This window comes from Anguilla rostrata, chromosome 16 (assembly GCF_018555375.3).
Source record: "Anguilla rostrata isolate EN2019 chromosome 16, ASM1855537v3, whole genome shotgun sequence".
Classification (NCBI taxonomy): Eukaryota; Metazoa; Chordata; class Actinopteri; order Anguilliformes; family Anguillidae; genus Anguilla; species Anguilla rostrata.
Genome location: NC_057948.1, coordinates 20,487,757 through 20,511,734, shown reverse-complemented (window position 1 = coordinate 20,511,734; position 23,978 = coordinate 20,487,757). Strand labels below are relative to the sequence as shown.

Genomic DNA, 23,978 nt, shown 5'->3' with positions numbered 1-23,978 from the left:
GATTTTTCAGACCTGACAACATTTTTCCAATCTTCAATCATCCACTTTTGGTGATCACTTGCCCAGTAGCCTTATCTTCCTGTTCTTCCTTACACGGGTGGACCAAGCGTGATCTTCTGCTGCTGTAGCCCATCCAGTTCAATGCCTGACATGTACATTCAGAGATTCCTTTCGGCCCATCACTGTTTTAAACAGCTGTACAGTAATTGCAGCATTTGTGGCCTTTCTGTTAGCTTGGAGAAGTCTGCCTATTATTCTCTGACCACTCTCATTAACAAGGTATTTTCACCCACAAAACTGCTGCTCGCTGGATGTTTTTTGTTTATCGTGCATTTCTCTGTAAACTCTTGAGTCTGTACTGCATGAAAATCTGAGGAGGGCAGCTGTTTCTGAGATGCTGGAACCACCACATCTGGCATCAAAAAATTATACCACAGTCAAAGTTTCTTAGAAAACATGTCCAGCCACTGCTTGTGTGTAGTGGTCACAAATTACTTGTTTTGATGTAACTCGTCCGTGCTTGGACTGTGAGATAGCCAGTTAGGCTTTTAGCTGTTATGTTTTTTTGCCACATTTGAATTTGTGTGGCAGGTTATGCTATAAAAAAGCAAACAACCTGTGCTCAAAAGTTTCTGTTTTACTGTTCTTAATTCAAAGCAGCTTTCTTTTTGATTTAATGAGCGCAATGGCTCAAAAGTGTGATCCGCCTGGCTTGTCTCTTGCTGAAATGTTAATTGAATTAACAGTGTAAGGGTCACTGTTAATTCAATTAATTCAACTCTTGAAATGGATAAGCTGTGCTCAGTCAGGTAGATTTAATATTGACAATTGTATTGTGTATGATGATCCTAGGGGTGTTTGTGAATCCATTTAATTTTAGTTTGTTATATATGATAAGTTTCCCCCAGGTCATCAATGGTTCAGAATTAGCAGCCTAATGCCACCTAAAATATATGTCCAAGTACTTTCTGTACAAGACAACACAGACGAACTCTCAGCTGTTTCCATCAGCCTGGCAAACTCATGCCAAATATATTCATAGAGGTTAGAAATAGATTTAAACATCAGATATCAATCAGCTGTACATAGCAATGCCACTATGAACAATAAATATCATCAGACATGAATCGATATTAATTGATCTAGTCTGCTGCTGTCTACATCTGCACTCTAAAGAAAATTATTTTCCTAATATGGAAATAAAAATAATAAAATAAGGGGAATAATGTTAACTACTTTTATTTTCATTTTATTTTTTAAGAAGGAGAATATGTGACATGTTTAGGGCAAACATTTGATGAGAAAATGGAGGTTGGACAAAAAGAAGTGTTGTCATTACAGCTCTTATTTTCTGCAGGTTGTGATTCAAACCATCTACAAAAGGTATGAGAACCTTCTCGGCAGAGGTCCTGAAAAACAAAAATGTCCAACACAGCTGAATGCATTTCAAAGGCTTTGGGGAGTCAGCAGCTTTGGCCCTTTGGCCCAGTACACTGTTGCTGAAAGAGATGGTTGCTGCCAGCTCCTAATAAGGATAGTGCTAGAACACCAATACACATGCACATGAAAACAACCCTGAGGCTATTTCACCCCGTAATAAAAAGTCTGCAACCTGACCTTCTGAGATCCTATTTCACCCACATTTATTAGTCATTTTTTTCATTAAACTCATGTGATGTTTTTTTATCATTATTTATTTATTTTGTTTGAAAATAAATTACAGTTTAGTATTTGACACATCTTAGAAGGTATTGAAGATGGGCTCATTATTTAGAAGAACAATGCACAGGACCTTAGCCCGGGAAGTAAACGATCTATCCAGCGATGAGGAGCCACTGTTCCAGCCTAGCATAGCTGAAGACAGTCAGATTAATGTGAGTATCATTTCTGTCTCATTGTACAAGGGAAACTATATCAACATTTTTATTTGTATTTTTACTTGTTCTGTAGCAAATACAATTGTAATAAAATAAATTGGTAAATGGTCACATTGTTCTTTGTTAAATGGCATGTAAAAAAACACAAACTATTAGTTGTAAAAATAAGTCATCAGCTTAGGTATTTTGTTTTCATTAAATAATGATAACTATGTCTGAATCTTGACATGTCAGCACTGTTTGGGCTCAAATATGTTTTTTTGTTTTTGTTTGTTTGTTTTTATATATTACTGAAATATCATCTGTTATTATATATGGAATTCAGCTATATCAGATGCCACATATTTTTTGGTTCTTGCCTGTGGTTCTTTCCTGCTGTTAATATAATGTAGTTTTATTATTATTTGGGTAGTTTTGTTCATGTTTTATAATTTAATGTTCAACAGGGTGGTTGGCAAGTTGTCCAAGTGAGTCTGCCTATTCTTGCGCTTACTTCTTCCTTCTTCAGAATTACTGCACTTCAATCCCTGATTTTTGTCTTTGCATCACAGTTCTATACTTATGAAACTCTGTCATACCATTGAGTTTCTTGGATTGCAGAAGTTCAAATAAGGGATTTTTGTGAACATAGCATACTGTTCAGTGACATATCCTCCAATCCACTTCTAAAAAATACTACCATCACTAGCAATTGACCAGCTCCATCGTGTTTGAATGCCTGTCCCCTTTCACCAAAATTAAGCATACCATAGATTCCTTTGCATTGTGGACAAAAGGAGATGATTGCAAGCCATCGTTGTTTGAATGCATCTGTATCTTGATCTCTTCAAACATTTTCATGACAGTTTTAAAGTCAGTACCCTTTGAAATGATCAATAGCACTCCTCCATTTAGATGAACTGATGAATTACATTGCCTGAACCTAAGAGCACACCATTCCATGGAAAAATGCAGCTTGGACAGCACTCATTGGAAGGAATCAAATATCTCATTTGTATTGTAATAATGGATTATTTATGTTAAACTCTCAGAGCAATACAGCAGAATATTTGGTGCAGTTTAAGAAAACAATAATCAATTTATGTACAAATGTATTGGCTGTTTGGTTTATATATTAGTTTGAAATGTGTATGTATTGGTTTGTCATTGATGCATCTATTGGTTTGCCATTTACGTCTATATTGGTTTGCACTGACACATCTATTGGTTTGGTATTTATGCATATATTGGTTTGTAATTGGTGCTTCTATTGGTTTGATTGTCATGCATATTGAAATTGAGTGGTGCATGCCCTTATTCACCAGTGCCTTGCGTTAGGGCTAGCATTTTGCCATGACTATGAATATAGGAACATTTTTCACTTTTCACTTTAGGAAAGCTAAAGGTTCTGCTTTTAATTAAAAAAAGATGACTACTGCTAATCTCCACACTTTTCTATTTTCCCATACATTTTTGACCCATTTTTGCAATGCTGGGTTGACTGAAAGTGTTTTTTTTTTTTTTTTAAATAACACTTTCCATTAAGTTGACTTGACCGTTTTGATTGAATCCAGGGGTGAGTCTCTGATTGCCCTTGGCAAAGAGTTCTACAAAAATGAGGCCCAGTAAGTGAAAGATCGATTACTCGTAGGCTTTATGTGACCTCTGGGGATGGTTAGCAGGCCTTTGTGTTGCCTTACGGAGGGCACAGAGTTGTAGTATCAGTTAAAATGAAATCAGGCAACGAAGATGGGCTTGGCCATTCACAGCTATATATTTTAGGTAAAATAATCTTGATAAGACTTCAAAGGCAGACTGGAAGACAGTGTAAATGGGGTCTGTGTGATCTTTAGCCCTGCCCTGGTTAGATATTTTAAGTGTGACATGAACATATTGCTATTTTGCGGCAGTATCATTTTTACTCATCTTAGTAATAAAGTTGGGGGCTCTTAAAAAGAGATGAGAGATGAGAGATGCCCAATAAAGTTGAGTCTCATCAGCAGTGAATTATAAATGAAGGCTAATGACATTAAATAAGCAAAAGCATATACATGTTGATAATGGATCAAAGGTCAACCTGTGATGGACACTGTGGAGACGGTAGTGACAGGGTACCAAAAAGGACCTTTGGTAGTGACAATGAGAAGTTTACAGCTTTCCGTGCATTGCCTGCATAATCATGAACAGGATTCTGTTTTAAGGTTGACTGCATTTAATGGCATATATGTGTATTTGCTGCAGTGCATCTGATTTGTACTGAAGAAGCAATGACTATTAATAAGAGTAGTAGGAGGGATCTTATCTGAGCAACGTACTGTGGTAAGCGGAGTCCCCCTCTTGCTTATTTGTATAAATGACCTTGACAGGGACATTGAAAGTACATCAGTTAAATTTGCAGACAATACAAAACTGGGAGGCTCAGCTAACAGTTTGGAATCTACTAAAGTAATCCAATAATTATTTGTGCTTTATTTCCCAAAGCACATTGGTATTTTCTGATGGAATATATTTGAAAGAAGCACCCTGAGGACCAAAATCACCCTTTTTTGCTTAAGCCTGAAAATAAATGCAACAGTTTTATAATGGTTAAAGTGGCACGCTGTGCCACCCTTGTCCACTTTCAAACAAGGTGAAATTGGAAACAGGAAATAATTTCATTAAGGTATTTACTCTCCTCCAAATTATTCCACTGTACTCTCCGCTGGGGTAATAACATTATACAATATGAAATATATAGGCAGGGTTTAGAATGGGGGTTTGTTGTTTGTGAGATAAGAGCTCGCAATTATGGGTGGGATATCAGGAGCAATGGGGCTGACGCGGTGACAAATGAGCCAAGTGAAAACTTACACCCCACGCTAGCGCCAGTAACCTGGAATAATGGAGGCCGACCGTGGACCTTCACCCATATCTCCACACTGATTATGCAGGGAATCGGACTTTGCCCAGACCTGCCCCCCACCGATAACACACAACATCTCCGCCAAGATATAACTGCTGTTAGTCCTTCTGCTCCAGCACGAAAAGCAATGGTGATGCAATGATGTCTGGATTCTTCAACGGTGAACTGTTCATACATATGGTGCACCTAATTTGACTAACTTGTGTTTTTCCCCATGCACTTTCCAAAACTTAAACCCACAGAATTTTTTTTGTTTGTATTTCAGCTTGGTTCAATCAAAAACATTGAAAGGTCTGAAAGGTAAACAATTTTTACAATTGTATATTCTCGTGTATGGTCACATATTCACTTACAGTATTATTAGTGCATACAGAGGGAAAAAATGTAATTCACAGTATGTAAATATTAACAATCATGTCTGTGGTGCTGTATCAATAGTCCACAAGAGGGTTAGACTTCTGAATGCAGACAATTCAGTCATATAGAATCACACTGAAAAATGCATTTGGGGAGAAAAAAAATCAGGGTCAATCTTTATTTTCATACATTTTATTATTGAATTGCATTCTGTAAAAATGTGAAAATAAAAATATGTATGTTACCCTGCCATCTTAAAGTTTTATCAACTCATTTAAGCAGATATAGGCAAGTGGTATATTACATTATGCCAAAACATTTCATTAAGTCAGGTCACTATTTCAAGTCATGACTGCTCAGGTGGTTAAGATGAGTCACTTGATATATTTATTTAATTTGTTTCGTCCCACAGTCCAAAGACATGCAGGTAGGCTAATTGGAGACTCTAAATTGCCCTAATTGATTGTGTGAGTGTGTGCGGAATGGTGCGTGAATGGTATGCATTCCCTGTGATAGATTGGTGTCCTGTCCAGGGTGTATTACTGCCTTTGCACCCAAAGCATGCTGGGATAGGCTCCTGCGATTCTGCCCAGGATAAGCGGGTATAGATAATGGATGGATGAATAACTTAGTTGGTGATGTTGAATTTCTGAACTTATTTTTAAAAAAGCTTTTATAAAAGTTTTTATGCTTTGTAAAAGTTAAAAATTCATAATGTAACTGGGTAGGGGAAAAATACTATTTTCCGAAAAGTGTTTTTATCATTTCATTATCTTTTATTATTTTGTTATCTTTCAGCTGTTTAAACTGCTGTTTCAATAGCTTCAATAGCTTTCAAAATCATTGTTATGTTGTAAGTTCACATTACAAACTAAATAGAGAATGGATAGAGAAATGCCCTGGAATTGTATGATTGTCAATGCCGATGATTATGCAGAACCTTTCAGTGGGGGTGGGAGGTGGGTGTGATGTGAGCACTGTAACCCCTTGATTGAAGAGGAGTCTAATATAGCATTTCAGCCAGACTATTCCAGGAAAATTAATTATTTAAATATCATATTTTCTTTGAGGAATGGAAGAGCAAGTAGCCATCCCCCTTCTGCCCTGATAGAAATCTCTATGAAGATTCCTGTTTTTTGCAGAAGTCAAGGACACAAAAGAGACACAAATTAGTAGTGTATTCTGTTCTGGTTTATTACAGACCAACAATGGCCTTGGTACAGGTATTTGGCTATACATACGTTATAAAAATGGCTGCAGGATGAAAGATTTGCAGTTTCAATACAGAAGCAGTCTATGGAGTAAAATGCATTCTACTCTCTGCTCCAGTGCGCAGCGGACTAGAGAAAACAAGCTAGAGTGACATCAGTCATGGGAGTTTGTGCACCACTGAAGCAATTGCTCTATCTGAAACAGCCCCATGTGCACAATTCACCTGGGGCCTTTGCATCGTCCACACCATATGTTTCATAGATGCTCCTATTAAGGGATCAAATTAATTATGAAAAAATGAATAACAATAAAAGTAGCATTCAAAATCTGATTGTGTTGGGGGAGGTACATAGAATGAAGGAGGGGGTGGGTAGAGAATGAAGGACTTTGATCTACCTTCATTGAACTATTAAAAATATTTTGGTGTAAAAAAAAGGTAAATGAAGCCAGGCCCCATACGTATCACCATTGCTACCCCAGCAGTTTTACAACTGATGTTAAAAATGGCAATACTGTTTCGCAATAACTATATAGCCACTGCAGCACCAATGTTTCCTTAACTGAGTTTTAATAACTTAAACAGGGAAGAGAGAGGGGAATCCATAAAATGACTATAATGGCTTTGTGCCTGTTAAACCATTGCAAGTACCATAAAAAATTACAAATATGACTCACAATGCACCAGCATTGAATTAACAGTGCACACAATTGAACTACCAGGGCAATAGCAGCACAGTGTGCTGTCTGGGCAATGCATATTTAAATTGGATTATTCACACCATTTTGCAAGAAGCAGGGCTGGGATCCCTTCTGTGAAAAACATGCAGTTTCCTTTTTCTTTTTTAAATAAATACATTTTTGTACTACTCCCTATCTTAGATGGTTTGAAATCATTTTGTGAGGTATGGTACTGCAGCTTTGTTAAAAATGTGCCTGTTGGTGCAACCCTGAACACAAGTACTGACCACAATGGAGAAAAAAAATGAAGGCAGATATAATTTGGTTTTTGAAATGCATGCAGTGTTATCATTATGAGCTGTGAGGGCTTCTGTATGAGTGTACATAATGATGCCAACAGGGAAATCCAATACAAAGATGAGAGGACTTACTGAGGAAAGATTATTGAAGATCTTCATGCTATTTCTTACAAACTGACTAAATGATCGTGACTCTAAATAAGCAAAGCTGTACATTAATGAAAAAAAGAGACACAGAGTACCTGTAAATAATGATACATGGTCAAAATTGATATACTTGTCTGGGAGATGCAGAAATGTGACCATTAAATTGATCATTTTCCATTCATAAGAAATCTGAATACTCATTTTGACAAAGAGAAAATGCTAATAATTTCTACATTTCTGTTTTACATTGATATTACGTTTATTACTATTTACTTTATTATGCCAAAAAGAGAGATTGTTGCAAAGTATTGCATTAATCATCAAACTCTATAATCTTCAAAGTGACTGTAATGCATATAATATTTAAAAACACACCTGTATTAGTTTGAGGGACCATCAAAAGGGAAAACTAACAAAGCTAGAAAACTAGAAATTATTATTGAAATAAATAAAATCCTAAAACTAAATAGGTATGCTCTAATAAGAATTTTCATCTTGTGATTTCTAAATTGCTATGTTGTGTATTTCCTGGGGTAGTATGTAGACCAGTCCATTTCTACAGTAAATATTAATAAGGACACTCTTTGGTGTTGTGACCAATAAAAGCAGGTCAAGCTTGAGTGTGGATCCGTGTATTACATGCCTTCATGCCTTGGGGAAACTAAATCCTCTGTGGATGATGAGGCAAAAAATGGAGGCTCTAATATCTGATGGAGGATCACTTGTTCATCCTCCAGCAATCCCAGTTAAACTCCGCGTAATAGGATTGCATCTATAATCTGGTCTTGATTAGATGTGGTGGGTGGCCCTTCCTGACACACACCATGATGGAACAAGCCATCCCAGTGATGCCCTTATTTGTTCCTTATATTACACTGTTCTACTGCAGTGGTAGCCGTGAGCGTATCGCTCTGTCACCCTGTTAACCTGTACCTGTGTGGATTTTCATTCATGCTTTCTTCTTTCTTTGAAAAAATCTAAAGTCAAAAGATGCTAAAGAGGGTGCCCAGTTTGAACTGATCCTGTTTTTTCTATATGCCAAACCAGCTTTTCTTTCACTGTGATGCTGTTCTGTTGATTACAATGATGTAGTATTTTCACCATAATCAATAAGCCATTCATAATAAGAGTTGAAAGAGCAATGTAAAATTAAAATTCCAAGGGGAATTGTAATGGGATGTTCCTCTTAGATATGCATGTACTTATATGAATTATGCAATATAAAGAAAATTAAGATGGATATCACTTGGCTATGGATATATCTTGAAACTGGTATCATGAGATTTCATAATCATTTTTATTATTATTTTTGTCAGGGTTTTTTTGCTCTGTTTCTTTTGCACATAATAACCCCCAGCACAATGGTTTTGGAACTGGTTGTGTGAGCTGAAGGTCACAGGTTCGATTCCTGGGTTAGGACACTGCTGTAGTACCCTCGAGCAAGGTACTTAACCTGCATTGCTTCAGTATATATCCAGCTGTATAAAAGGACGCAATGTAAATGCTATGTTAAAAGAAGTTGTGTCAGTTGCTCTGGATACGAATGTCTGCTGCATGCCTGTAATATAAAAATGCTCTGAAGCTCAGGGTAGGTGCTGGCATCATTATATAATGTTCATTCTTCCACATTGTTTCAGTCTTAATACCAAAAAATATATGTTTCTGTATATGAAAAAAATATGAACTTGTGTGTTGAGAGCTCATAGAACTGGTTTTCATTTTGAGAAACTATACTGTGTATTGTGAGTGTGTGTGTGAGTGTGTGCGTGCCTAGACTTCTACAAACAGGAAAACTCTTACATATCCATATTCTCTGTATAGTGTAGTTTACACTAAGTCCTGACCTCTATGCACAGGAAAAATGTTAACATATTCATATTCTTTGCATACTGTAGTTTACCCTGGAAAGAGATGTGCAGTCATTCTAACCTGAGCATAAATGGAGCTCATCTTAAAGCTTCAGAATACTTGGCAGACGACATAGTTCAATGACTTTTCTACCACAGGTTCTCAAAAAGTGATATTCTATTATAATCAAAGATGTATTCTACAGTGGCCCACTTTTGCCCAGTGACTTTCTCTCTGCTTGTTTGATTAATGTTACATCTCTTGGCAATTTATACTGTACAAGAGAATAAATCTGTTTTGTCCTCATGGTCCAAGACACAGACCCACCCTGAAGTTGCTTGAGCTATGCAGTTATTACACTGACACCCAATTTGATAATGACAGCTATTATAAATTAAATTCCACATGCTATATTTGGCTGATATTCCCATATCTTTTTAAACTGCTGTTTCTAATGGATTTAGGTGGATTTTGGAGTGTCAGATGAAGAGCGTAATCAAACCATTTTAAAAAGCCAGGTTGGCCAGTAGGAATATATCATTTCTGGAATAGTTGTTCTGCTTGAAAATATTGGTTTCATAAATCTCCAGACGGTCATTGTTATGAAATCTGTAATCAAAGCATTACCTGTTCTGTACATCATTGAAAAAGGTAATCTAAATGAGAACAAATGACTAAGCCTACTAAATCTATCTGGCGTCTTTGTAGCAAGCATTGTAAACAGCTCTTTTCTGACAAAAAATAATATGATTTATTTGTGCCCTCAACACTTAGGATGCTTCAGCGTCCAACGCAATGTCTGTCACTGATGTGTAGCATGGGGCGTTCTTTTCTGCTTGCTGTATTCCCCAGTGGCACACTTGTTTTGTGTAGTCCATCAGTCCACGGGGGTGGTAATTACCAGCAGGTTTATTCTCTGACACATAATTGTGGGCTGTTTTTTGGCCGTGCGGTTGTTGTGCTCTAACCTGCCAGCTCTGGCGGGGTAATAACAGGGCTGCTCTTTTCTCAATGACAGGTAATAAGGAACATCAACACTTACACCAGAACGAAGACTCTGGCTCAAGGATTCCTGGATATGGCCCTCTTCACCGCCAACGCTTCGCAGATGAAATATCTAGTGCAACAGGGCCCTGACACGCAATTCTACTACTTCCTCTTTGTCTGCCTTGTATGTACACAGGGGCTGGGAATACACATTTATGGGACAGCATCTTATTGAATATAAAGGGATGTAGCCCAAAGTGCTCATAAGTCAAATTACTGGTGCACTGGCTCAACTCATGCAATGTTGTCAGCTTCATCAAATTGCCGAACCAACAGGAATCTACATTGATGCTACTGAAAGTAACCTCTGGATTCAATATCATCATCCTTCGTATGCTCTTTGAGCCCCTTCCATGCTCTATGAAATATTAATGTATGAACTGCACATGGTCAAGATTTTAGCTCTAAAGCCGTGCTAATAATAAACTCTAATTCTGTGATGGCGGGATAATCAGAATAGGGCAGCTATTTAAATGCTGCAGAAGCAGGCACTTTGTAAAACAAACTGACATCAAACGTACAGCATGCCATCTGCCATAGTTTATTATGATTAATCAAGAAAGTTTATTCATGTAATGGATATATGTCATTTATTTAGATGCTGATATAAACTGTGTCGTGACAGTTTTGGCAAGACAAAATCAAAAATTATGTGTACAATCATTTCTTTTGCTCACCAAGTCCCTGCTGAATAATATTTACTGGTTATAAGGGCCTAGAATCTTAAGGGAACAATGAGATTTTGTATTGTCAAACTTGGCCTAGAAAAATCAATATAATTACAGCAGAGATATAAAATGAATATCATTTAACACACATTTTACAAAAAGTAATGTCATTATACTTATGAGAAATGCCTTATAATTATGAATATATAAATGTGTTAATAACCTAGAATTGCGTATACTGTATACATATACATACACCAGTCCAAGGTGCATTCCTGCCTCTCACCCACTGCATGCTTGGATAGGCTCCAGCATATATGATGAATGAAAGTGAAAACAAGTAAACAGTGTGGAGGTATTTATTTATTTATTTATTTATTTATTCATTTTTGAAAATGGTTATTTCTATGACATCATTTTCATCAAATTGCTTGAACTACCACACAGCTGGAACAGAGGGACCGTGGACTGTGACAGGCTTGTGTTTGCAGCAGGTGCTGATGAACCACAGCTAGCCCTATCACCATTTTGTGGATCAGGTGTTGCCGGAGTGGCAAACAGAAAAAGGGAATCAAATAGCAATGACTTAGTCCTAATGAATCTGTCAGATTTTTTTATTTTTATTTTCTGTAACATGTCCTCTATCGCTGCAGTACAAATAACAAAGTTGCACTGCTGTTCCAGCCCTCCATGCTCATGATCAAGTAATGAGGCCTGAGATGAAATACTGTGTATTTGGTAATATGTGCAGGGATTTATACTTTATTGTAGCACTCTCGCCAGCCATTCACACAGGGATTAATGAATTGTGGAATTTACTGGAATATATGTGTTACGTATGTGTAGCAGTGTGAATGTTGTCTGCAAGTTCAATGCAGTGGTCTGAGCAATTCTTTCACATGATGTGAAAAGCTTTGCATGTGTTCTGCGTGAATATCAGGAAATGAAAATGTATTATGTATCATATTCACATATCATGATTTTTACATGTCTTACATGATTTAGATGAGTTTTTATATTTTGCAAGATAAGGTTTTTCATTTTAGATCATAATTATTGACAACTCTTGCACAAAAATAAAGGTGTGAAATGTAAATGTTAAGAAAAATCAAATGAAGTCAGATGTAAATGCAATGAGAATATTATGAGTGCACATGACAAGATGCATTTGAAAATGCAAAGCTCTTTTCTTGACAGTGCATTTCCATTGGTCTTCAGCTCATCGTGGCAGCACTGCTGATCTACAAAGCCTCAAAGAACATTGAGTACGATGATCCTGAACGCAGGCTCAGCGACAGGTATTGTGTGCACGGTTACGCATTGGTTTGCGTGTTTCAGTTTGGGTATCCAAGAGAGATCTAATGCACAGGGAGTGTATTCAAGAATCTAGCAGCTGGAATAATTTAAGCATGACAGTTAGTCAAGTCATTTGAAACAGTGATTTTAGTTTTTTTTTAAGTATTTCCTTACATTCTGTGTTTTGCATCTGCCTTTTTTTCACTCTGCGTCACATGCTGAATTTATTCACATATTATTTCCCTCCAAAAAATACAAAGAGAAATATCAGAGCAAAGAAAAATGCTTCATGTAATCATCTCAGAACAGTTATTAATCAAGATAAGAGTATTCCATGCAGTCCTCCATCTATCTATATTTACCACAGCTTATTGGATAACAGAATACTGCAACATACAGTGTCTGCTCCATAATGTCTGGTACAATGACATATTCTTGATTTGGTTCTGTACTCCACACTTTTAAATTTTTGAAATTAAACAGTTCACTTGTGGTTAAAGTGCATATTCTCAGCTTTTATCAAAAAGTATTTTTATACATTCTGATTTCACAATTTCAGCATTTTTATACATAGTCCCTCTCCATTCCAGGGCACCATAATGGCTACACATGTGTCTCTGATTAGTTAGGTTGTGTTCAATTGCTTTCTTGGCACAGGTATAAGAGATATCGGACAAACAAGGATTACATTAAAAAATGTTTATTTTCTGTATCTAGTGGTTCCAATAGGCAATGCCCTCGTTGAAAGGTTCAGTACTCCGAATACCGAACACAAGTGAAATTGCATGCTAGAAACCCTCACTTAACCTTCATATAAATATATTTTGCATGATTTAATTAAATAATTATTGTTGAAAATGAAAATTATCAATTACATTGCTGAATTCATTAATAGGTCATTCTACAGCCAATTGGTGGAATCAGCCAACAAGTCATAACAAACTCAAAGGTTAAATAATTGAATTAAATAAGAAGCAGTCAATTAGAATAATTAATTGAAATCATACATTCTTTATTGAATGCAGGCTCACTACCTCTAAATTACAAAACAGGAGACCTTAGACAAAAGATTAAACAATTCATCCGATAAAGAGAGAGAGGTGGATAAACCAGTCCTTGCCAAAGTATTACCCTCTTCCAGTTTCAACGCCACAGGATTAAAGGAATCAAGCTAAAACACAACCAAGGAACCACCACCAAAATAAAGAGGAAGACCATTCTTCTTCAAGCCCCCAAAGCCAACTGCAACACAATATGCAACTTTTTAAATTCCTTACCCAGCATGGCTTGAGGATGTTTGCCCTGATAAGACCCCTCTGAGGGTCAGGCTCATTTTTGACAAGGGCTGGCCAATCTAAAATCTGACCATGTACTTATTGATTGGAGTGAACTTATGTTGTTGGAAGCAACACTGCAGGAGGTTGGACCCATAGATTGCCTGCCTAGATTAGGGTATCGGCAGACTTTAAATTGCCTCAATCACGTTTGCTTTGATATTTGTGGAGGGGAGGGCAGGCTTCATTCTTCATTCAATATAATATTGTATCCAATTCACTGTTTCTCTAAGGCCATAATCTAAACATTAGATATCTGACAGAGAGCTGCCAGTATCTAGTCTTGATTTTAGACTTTTGATTGCTTTTGGAGTCTGTTATTGGCGTTTGTCAACATGAGCACCAGAGCTGTGCCAATGAAAGTCAAGAAAGCCATTATGAGGCTGTGAAATAAGATTAAAACAGAGACATAGGCCAAATACCTTAGGCTTACCAAAATCAACCAACATTGTACTGCTTGCTGCTGTAAGGAAAGGTTTTCAGAATATGATTTAAAAAATATGTTCGTTTTCGAATGTCAACGTACTTACTTGTTGTGCCTTCATTATAAAGCCATTTTTAGCAAATGCAAGCAATTCATCGTCTTTGTGAGCACTCCATTTTACTTTTTTGCTCTGGAATTAAACTTTGCTGTGAGTCAAGCAGGGCAAAGCCTGCAATCAATATAAACGCAAATGAGAGTTACGGTGCATTGAGGTCATCTGGAAGCTTTGTGATGATAATATTATTCGCACAACAAAAAGGTACAAATCAGCCATTGAGCTGCAGATGAGACTTAGCTTTGAAGATCTGACATATTTCATTTGAATTGAGGCCACATGAAAAGAGAATAGATTCTATAGCTGAGATCATAGAACTATGGGTCCCCATGTTGATTACCTTGCAGAGAGAACAGAACATAAATAATGGAAAATAAGATAAATGCATAAGGTGGGAACATTTGGCTATAAATAAGCACAAGCGCCCTTGTGTGCTTACTGTGTAGGTTATAATGTACCTATTGCAAACGTTAGATAAAATTGTTGTGAAGATGAATGTACAGACGGTTTATTCTATGTACATTTGGAGTGGGTGACATTTTATAAGAAGGGTTAGCATAGGGATGCTGGGTGTTGTATCCAGCAAGGCACATTCTTTGTGGTGAGGGATGTCTAATGTGTGCCTGTATTTTACCAAAAGGATTCAAACAATGACATCCCATTGCAATAAAAAAGGCATGTTCTTTTCTTTTAAACAAGGTAGACTACAGGTTCATGTTTGGAAAGTGTTGTTTTAGCAGGGGTATCACTTTCATTTATTTGTCATTCATGGTAAAGATAAAATGACTAAATCCATGACTACGTGCTTCTTTGAGCTAGAATGTATCAGAATGTTTATGTGTCAGTCTCTTATGACACAAAGTTTGAATGACCACATTCTCTTCAGGTGGTAACATGAAAAAACATCAAGTTTCATTACTTGAAATAATTTAGGAAACATTGGGTAGTATTGCTTGATTAATTTGTCTAATTTGTGTGAGCTACAGTAAGATAGGCAATATTGTTTTGTATAACTTGCTCTAATTTTGATATCTATACTTCCAATGGCAGGCCCAGATTTTTTCATTGTAATTAATAACTTATGGGCAGTGCTTTGAATTTGTGAGTAACATGGCATTTTTGAAAAACAGTTTTTCATCAGACCAGAAATGGTCTGACCTTGCTCATGCCATTTGTGGCTAGGACCGTTACTGAAAAAAACTGGACATGGTGCCATATTTGGAGGGAGGGCCTTAGTTGGTAGGGTATTCCCAGCCTCATCACTCAATAGCACCTCCTCTGATCAGCTGGATACATGCAACCTGCCTATGCCCAATGCATCTGTCATGCTGTGGCACAATTCCTCAGAACTACAGAGAGAAAGGAAACGGTGGCTGGCTACACATGTTTGGGATTCAGGTGTTTGTGCGCACCCTCCTGAATGTACAGAGGACCAATATGGTGAAAAGACCTTTTATTATGTTTTGACATTCCAAATTAGGGATAAGAATATGTGTAATAAAATGTTCTCAAACAATTAAGGGGTGGAATATGTTTACATTTCTAATTAATTTAACATACAAGAATATTAGATTATACTGGAATGGATATGAGTTTATAGTATATACAATCAGCTGAATTTGGGGTAAGCATTTTGCATATTAAATGTATATGGTGTAAAACAGTTTCCAACCCACAGTGATTAGAGGTGCTCAGGTACATTTGCTGATTTAAGCAATTGGGTATGTCCTGCAACACGTAGGGTAAATGTCCTTGCTCAAGGGTATGGTAGAAATAAGGACACATGGGATCTGAAAGCGGTGACAGCTCCAGTTGCCAGACCTCAGCACATTCCTAAACCACTGTTCCGAAACACTGCCGCATGACCACACCTAACCCTAGCTCCATTCTGATTCCGCAGCTCAGCACATGTGGCTGTGCACAGTTTCATAAGGCCGAACGCAAACCATGCGTGTAACTGGTATGTGGCTATGACATGGTTATTAGAAGGGTGGTAAAGCCTTCCTCTCTCACTATTTTGATGATCAACAACTTGCCAACAAAAGAGGGATATCAAACTGTCAAGTCTTTTATTTCTTGGTACCTTTCATCTTGATTTCTTAACAGTGAAATTATGTGAAATGGTGCATTCATTCAAACTACTTTCAAACGAGTCTGAAAAATAACAGTTTGACATTCTGTCTTTGCATGCAAGACACCCATGGGGTTAAAGCAGTTCTCCCGGTGCGACATCATTGTCATTAGGACAGGCGATGACAGCCCTGGCTGCAGCAGACTGGGCTCTCAGTGGGAGGAGCAGGGTTATTTATACTGGGCTGCCAGCTTGTGGCAGCGCTGGGTGGAAGGGACGAGAGCTTTGTAAAAAGGTACGAAGGGGATAACAAGATGCAGCATGTGACACTTCTGCCCTTTTATGTTCCCTCTGCACAGACTGCACCTGCTGAATAACATTGTGACTGGGCTAATCCTGGTCATCACTGCCGTCAACATCTTCATCACCGCCTTCTGGTTCTCCTCCTCATCGCCAAGCACCGTGGACCCGGGCCTCACAGACACAGCTGCTGCCACCACACGGCCGTGATGGGATCGCATTTAGGGGCTTCGTGCTGTGCTGAAAGGACTTTCATAGCCATTTGCTTTCATCTGTTGAGGCCCAGTCAGTAATCATCTGGGAACAATGAGGAAACCAAATAGACTCTTTTGCTTTCGAATGAGAAAACAACTGCCGCCCCCTCCTTTCCCCCCTTCTAGCATCTCCTCTCTTCTCTCTTCTCACCAGCCCAGTGAAGATAACAAACGGCACTCCCTCTGATTTGTTTAACCCCCCTCTTCTCCCGCAATACCCAGCTGGGGAGTAGTAAAGAAAGGAGACTACAGTCACAGTAGAGATGAACCATTCTTCCCAGTTGTCATTAAGTCAGATATTTTCTTATGTTGCTGTGCCTTCAGTCACCTTTTAATTCTGTGAAATGCAATAAAATCTGATTAAAGACATAAATGAGGTCCATTGCTTTAGTGATTCACTCAGGTCTTCATCATTAAAGAAGAACCAGCTCACAGCTCCATTTTATCATTTAACACACAGTATCTACAGTCTGCTGATTTCCTTTGTCCTTACTGTACTCAGACAATAGCAAACAATTCCTCTTGAGTAAAAATAAACATGGAGATGTTGTAAGGAAAACAAACACCCACATAGCAACGTTTCTACACAAAGGAACATATAGACCACGGCAGCCTGTCTCGCAAATTGACATATTATTTAAATCTTATATGTTAGTTACTGCTTTATTAGTTTTTTGTTTTGTTCTTTCATGTGATGATGTGCATAATCTAACAGTATGTTATGAGTTCACTTTTTTAACAGCGCTGTGCTGGTCGATGGTCCAAGCATTATTTTATGTCACCATAACTCTGGCCACCTGGGTAGTCTGTCCAGATGAAGCATTAGTCCTTAGTCCTTAAAAAAATTAGCTGAAACATATTTTGCAATAGTATTATTGTACTCATGATATTTTCTTTGTTATTCATTCATTTTAAATTAGTAATCAGATATTTTCAAAGTTACCTATAAATTCAATTATGATTGAGGGCTCAATTAGGGTTCTCTAGTAGCCTTGGTACCTATGACTATAAAAAGACCTATAATATATGCTTATTTTTTCAGGGAAAACATTTAAATCATAAGTATTAGGATGCAGTGGTGTGCCTCACAATAAAAAATCTAATCTGAATTCAAATCTGGATAACGGGATGAGAAGTCCTCTGGGTTAATGCACAATTGTGCTCTGACTAAGGCTTCAGTTGGTAGAGTTTCCCCTGCCTCATGGTAAAAGAACCACTCATGTAGTCTGCGCAGCATTGGCTGCAGAGCTGTTTGTGTGCTGCAAGGCGATGCAAAATAACAGCTGGCAGAATTAAATTCTGAAGATATGTGCACTAGTCTGCACTCTTGTGAACTGCTGGAGGCCGTTACAGAAATGGCACCGGCTTTAAAATATTGCCCCTAGGTATGAGTGTGTGAGTGAATCAGTGTATGAGTGGTGTGTGTGCCCTGTGATGGACTGGCGATCTGTCTGGGGTGTATTTGTGCTTCTCGCCCGGTGCATGCTGGGATGGGCTGCAGTGCCCCCCACGACTCTGCCCAGGAATAAGTGGGATGGCTAATCAATGGATGGATGGATGGATGTATCGCTAAACGAATCTGGAAATATAAAAAAGTAGGAATTAATTTATTATACTGCTTTAAATGATGGAAAAGTGCTTGAACAAAACACATTTGGATTCTAATGGCATACTGTAACCATAATAACATTTAACATGCTACTTATGAACAGTTATGCATTTATCATGGTAATGGGGATCATTCTTTGCCTGGAGACCCATGGCCCTCACAGTTTTAAAAATGCCTTTTAACCAGCAGCTGATTGGCCCCTAGAACAGCTGGCAATTCAAGTGTCCATATAATCAATATCTCCAATTAAGAAATTAAGCTTGAGTTCAGAGGAAATGCAGGAATTTATGAATCTTCAGTCATGTGGTCAGTTTAAGAATTCAGTTAAAAATCCACAGCGCAACATACAATTTCCATAAGCTGTTCTATGCATATTTTACCATTTCAAATGTTTTTGCCTGGCTCAAATGAGCACCAGTCTCCTTTTCTGAATTGCTGTCAAATCTTTCCCTTTCTAATAGTGACTCTTGATGCCAATGCTTTCTCCATGCACCATATTTCTAAACTAGAATTAAGTTCTGGCAAAGAAGGAAAGGTGACATTTCATCCATCCATTTCATAAACGTAATACTCCAGATAATCCTTCATAAGCCAAAGCTGGCTAAAGCCTAGCAGGCACAGGCACAAGGTGGACCCACACCATAGATAAGATGTTAGTCCATTCTAGGGCACATACAAGATTCAATTTAGTGATTCCACTTCATCCTGACCCCAGTTTTTTGGACGGTCCTCAGAGAATACTCTTCTAGACAGGAACTGGGAACATGCAAAGCTGACTGACAGAACTCTAGACCCTGCAGCCGTCAAGCAACATCATTATTCCCCGTAAACTTGTGTATTCCGTTGTGTTCATAGTGAAGTCAGGACTGCAGCCTTCTTTCTGTTTCCCTTTCCTCCCTTGGTTAATGTCAGAGAGCTGTTTTCACTACCTCCAGTCCTCGGCAAGAGTCGTTTTCAGTGATTAGGGAGCACACAGTCAATTTGCACAGTCGGACGCTGGAAGGGCCTTTTCCTCTGCTTGCTGTGGTAATTTACAGCCTGTGAGAAGCAAGCTTAGCATAGAGAGAAAGGGTGGCTTTGCTGTTACACAGAGCAGCTTCATTAGAAAATCCATGGCTCTTTTTGTATTAAAATCATAACTCCCATATTTCTCCCTAATCAAAGGGGATTCATTATTTTGAGAACGAGCGGCGTATTTTAAGACATGAGAGAAAAAGAGTTTATTTCATTAAAACTGACGTGACTTTTTTTCCCTGCTTTAAAATGTGTCCATGTTTTATAATGAGGCTTTATTAGAGTAATGAGTTCCTCCTCTCTCCAATTTAAAACATATCCACAGCAAATTCTGCAGAGCTGTCAACCAATTGAAAAGGACCATCACCAGAGGTAATCATGCATTCACTTTCATTGCACTGCTTATGAATGTTTGCCTGAAGGAGGTACGGCCACATTTAAGTAACTGGGGTACTCTTCATAAAGACATTCACAGCAGTAATAATAGAGTTGGTCATACTACACCCCTGTATACATTTGATTTCCTTCCACCTTATTTTAGAATTCATTTCATATTGTTATTATTACAAATCCAAACTTAATAATTTTACTAGAACTTTCATCTAATTATCCATTTTCATTGAAATGATCCAATTATGCAAGTGTAAGTTAGACAGAACAAATGGATCTGCTAAACACTATCATGATGATGATCGATAAGGAGGGTTTTAAAGATGGCCATCGCAGCTGCTCAGTCTCTCACTTGCACTCTGGAGGTGTTATGGATCTTCTGCTTTCTTCACGATGTGGCGTGAAAGCAGCTGCAGCAGAATCACAGGCTAGTGTCCTCATCAACCCGATCCTGGGATCCTGGGCTGACGTGCACCAATGCCAGGTCAAAAGCAACAAGGCAATTTTCATGACATCAAAATGGAGGACACACAAAAATGCCATTGCTGTGATCTTAAGGAAAAGCAACAGGGTCGAGGCCTGTCCATGGGGGGTTGTTCAGTTCTGCATAGCAACAAGGACATGTTTCTCAGAATGAGACACACCTCCTGGAAAGATGGTACATGGACAGGTGGATACGCTAATTTTTTTAATTCTTTTTGTTTCCTTTTTTATCATAAATCTAACACCTCCCAAAAAAGCTTTGTGAAGTAGTGCCTTGTAATTCTATTGTCCAATATGATCTAAATGGACTGAATTTTGAAAGGTAGGGGTGGAATGTAACAATTCTCAACGCAAGATTTACATGCTAATTCAATGGAGAAATTCAAGGTTAAAAGATTATAGGCTGGAAGATTACTCAAAGCTTAATTTTCATAGAAACATAGATTCTTCTATTTCCTAATAACAGTGATTGCCTTTTTCATTCAATATTTATACAAAAGGACTGAGAATTTCATAATGCACTGTTCTCACAGACTGGTGAAAAATATGATTTTGAACAAGGTCATTTAACATTATTATGTTAAATTATTCTAAGAGGATAACCACAGGCTAGTTTGGTAATCTTTTCTGTGAAATATCTGCTTTTGTTGCTACATAGTTGCAATGTTAGTTTGAACAGTCCATTTATTTATTTATTTATTGCATACTCCTTGTACTACCTCTGAGAATGGTAGAAGAAACACTTTACATGCTGTGGGAAAGAAATGTGGAATTTACCTAAGCTTGAGGTGACTGAAAGGATAGTATGAGCTATTTACTAAAATGTTTTTGACTCCTTTGTCCAAAGAGCCATTATCCCAAAAGGCTTGGTGACCATCTAGGTCCTTTTATGCAAATGTGAGGCAAGCATTGATGTTTGCCTTGGTCAGCAGTGGTTTCCACCTCACTACTCTCCCATGAATCTAATTTTTGCCCAGTCTCTTTATTGTGGAGTCATAAACACTGACCTTAGCTGAAGCTAGAGAGGCCAGAAGTTCTTTGGATGTTCAGGGATCTTTTGAGACTTCCAGGATGAGCTGTCACTGTACCCTTGGATAAATTTTGGCAGGCTAGGCACTCCTGGGAAGATTCACTACTGTTCCAAGTGTTCAGAATTTGGGGATAATAGCTCCTACTGTGATTCAGTGAATTCTCATAGCCTTAGAAATTCCTTTTTAAACCTTTCCGGAATGATACATTTCAACTTATTTTTCTCATCTCTTCAATTTTCGTTGATCGCAGCTTAGTGTGCTTGTACAAACTTTGTGGTGACTACTTCACTGTTATGGTAAGGTTCAATAAAGAGCTAGGTTTAGATTCAACAAGGCAGGTTTGCAAACCTGTCTGTGTTCAATCGAATCTAATTATCAATTAAATTTGGCTAATTGGATTCAAGTAACTAAGGGGACAAATACTTTTTCACACAAGTGTTATGGTGTTTGATAATTATTTTTTTTTTAAGTGTTTTTGTGTTTATTCTGTTTCCCTTTGTCTAGTATTATATTTTGTCAAAAGATCTGAAAGCATGCAGTGTGACTACTATGCAGTAATAGAGGAAATAAGGAAAGGGGCAAATACTTTTTCATGGCTCTATATATACATATATATATATATATATATATATATATATATATATATATATATATGATGATATGTTTAATTTGCATAAATTACACAGGCACTACTTTCAGAGGCATGCCTGAGCATCTTTCTCCTTGCATACAGCCAGCTGTATCTGATGCAGCAAATTCATTAATAAATAATTGCAATTTTTTGGCTAAGTGCACAATTTTGGATCTGAGAATAAATCAATTTCCAGATGAGAAACCTCATATAGCCTTTCAGTACGGCCTGTCTTTCCTAAGCAATCACAAACAGTTAAATTTATTTTTTCTCTCTAACTCTTCAAAGGAAAATATTGTACCATGTTTCTCATTCAGTGAATGTTCACCCTTCCCAGCCTCCACCAAGAACATAGTGTACATTGTTTGATTGTGGTGATCATAATGGAAATAGTTCCGTTGCCCTACTAAATAGCATTCTCATATTCCATTGAAACATTCTGATGGGCCTTTTCCAAGACAATCTTTTGGAATGCTTGCTATGATATACAGCTATGATAAATGTCGGTTACCTTGACATATTTGTTTTGAATAAAGGCTGAACAAAGTTCCCATTGAATGATCATCTGAACTGACTTGTTCCTGTAAGGGAGATATACCGTGTATATATACAGTGAACTCATGGCTGTTTCAAGTAGAAGGGTGTTATATTAAAAAAGGTAAAAGCACTAGTAGAAAAATGTTTTGACACTCTCACCTCCTCCACATTGACAGCATACCCTGTTGCTACAGCCGATGTACAATCCCACTCACAAACTTAACCTAGGATCAATAATACCTCATCCAAATGTATTGGGAGATATAGTTGAAACATAGGACTGAGTAGAAACTTCCCCCATAAAGATAAAGAGTAAATACCCACATTTCCTGCCCTCTCCCTCTCTCTCTCTCTCTCTCTCACCCATACTTATTGTGGCTGAACTGCTAATAAGAAGGTTTTAGTGAACAAGCAGAGCTTTATTGGCTCACAGCTGGGGAGGCCGTTTTAGGATTCAGCCTGGGGATCAGTCGGCTGCACCAACTGAGTGTCTCAGGAGAGTGCTGGATTAGAGTAATAATGTGGCAGCACGTCAAGCCACAACTACCTCATTAGCACTGTTGCACACATGTCTCTGTATTTACATATTGCACAATCTTGCTCCCCTGGCAGCTCTGAGTATCTGCGTACGCCAGTGTCCCTGTGAACCTTAGATTTTCATGTCAGCCTGTCTTAATGTGTGCATCTTTCTTTGTATTTTAGAGCTATGGCCTACTCTGTTTATGTCTGCCCATGTCGCAGTTGAAGGTCTGCAACAATCCAAAAAATTGTTCAGTTTCTGCCCCCATCCCCAATCCCAGAATAAGTCCATAGGGAAAATATTTAGGACAAAATGCAAGAACCATAGCAACAGTTTAAATCTTGTATTATGACAATCTGGCTACTGAACTCTGTTTGTTGTGAAATTATTGGTTATTCGTTAAATTCATTTTAGAAAAATTAATTTTAGAAATCTTGTGGCATGAAATAAAGATTAATATCTCCATTTAGATTGTTGCAAATGGCTCATAACTGTTTGTTGGATACTCGGAATTAGACAATCCTCCAAACATTCCTCCAACCGTGGTGGAATCTTCCTCCTGGATCTTGACTTGTTGCATTTAAATATATGTCTGCCACGTTAATAATGAAGAGATGATATCCAAATCACATTAGAACACATATTAAGTATCCTTTGAAGGATTATGGTCATAGTTATGCTTATTTTAGTTATGTACAAAAACCTAGAATGACCACAGATTTAATTTTGACACTGGATCACACAAAATACACCAAATATGATTTTTTTTAAAAGGCTTACTGTAAACGAAATGCGTCAAACCGGTAGCAAGTGTAATGGCTGGCAAAATGTTACCGGTAAAAGGCAGTACGTGCATTTCTATCTGAATTGGGATACTGCATTATCTGTCCGATTAGCCCAGTGCTTTAAATCCAGAAGCTATGCAGTTGCTCACTGAGATACCACAAAAAGTATA

The 23,978-nt window shown here is 37.7% G+C and overlaps 1 protein-coding gene across 3 annotated transcripts; it reads left to right on the top strand.

Moving 5' to 3' along the window:
* The first annotated feature begins 1,521 nt into the window (after window positions 1-1,521).
* On the top strand, window positions 1,522-17,181 carry LOC135242370 (ninjurin-1-like). 3 transcript variants are annotated; one of them, XM_064313412.1, is made up of 5 exons: window positions 1,526-1,874; window positions 5,024-5,058; window positions 10,318-10,470; window positions 12,212-12,312; window positions 16,614-17,181. In XM_064313412.1, the coding sequence occupies exons 3-5, from the start codon at window positions 10,378-10,380 to the stop codon at window positions 16,762-16,764; spliced, it is 345 nt and encodes a 114-aa protein (XP_064169482.1). In that variant the 5' UTR covers window positions 1,526-1,874; window positions 5,024-5,058; window positions 10,318-10,377; the 3' UTR covers window positions 16,765-17,181. The 3 variants fall into 3 exon arrangements, with proteins under 3 accessions (XP_064169481.1, XP_064169480.1, XP_064169482.1); XM_064313411.1 differs by lacking the exon at window positions 5,024-5,058 and having other exon boundaries at window positions 1,522-1,874; window positions 12,233-12,312; XM_064313410.1 differs by lacking the exon at window positions 5,024-5,058 and having other exon boundaries at window positions 1,524-1,874.
* The last annotated feature ends 6,797 nt before the right edge of the window (window positions 17,182-23,978 follow it).

Bases quoted from the DNA above. Each gene is read 5' to 3' on its own strand.
- LOC135242370 (XM_064313410.1), top strand. From the start codon at position 1,758: ATGGGCTCATTATTTAGAAGAACAATGCACAGGACCTTAGCCCGGGAA. The intron at 1,875-10,317 runs GTGAGTATCATT...TCTCAATGACAG, and splicing joins CTGAAGACAGTCAGATTAAT to GTAATAAGGAACATCAACAC. The intron at 10,471-12,211 runs GTATGTACACAG...TTTTCTTGACAG, and splicing joins ACTTCCTCTTTGTCTGCCTT to TGCATTTCCATTGGTCTTCA.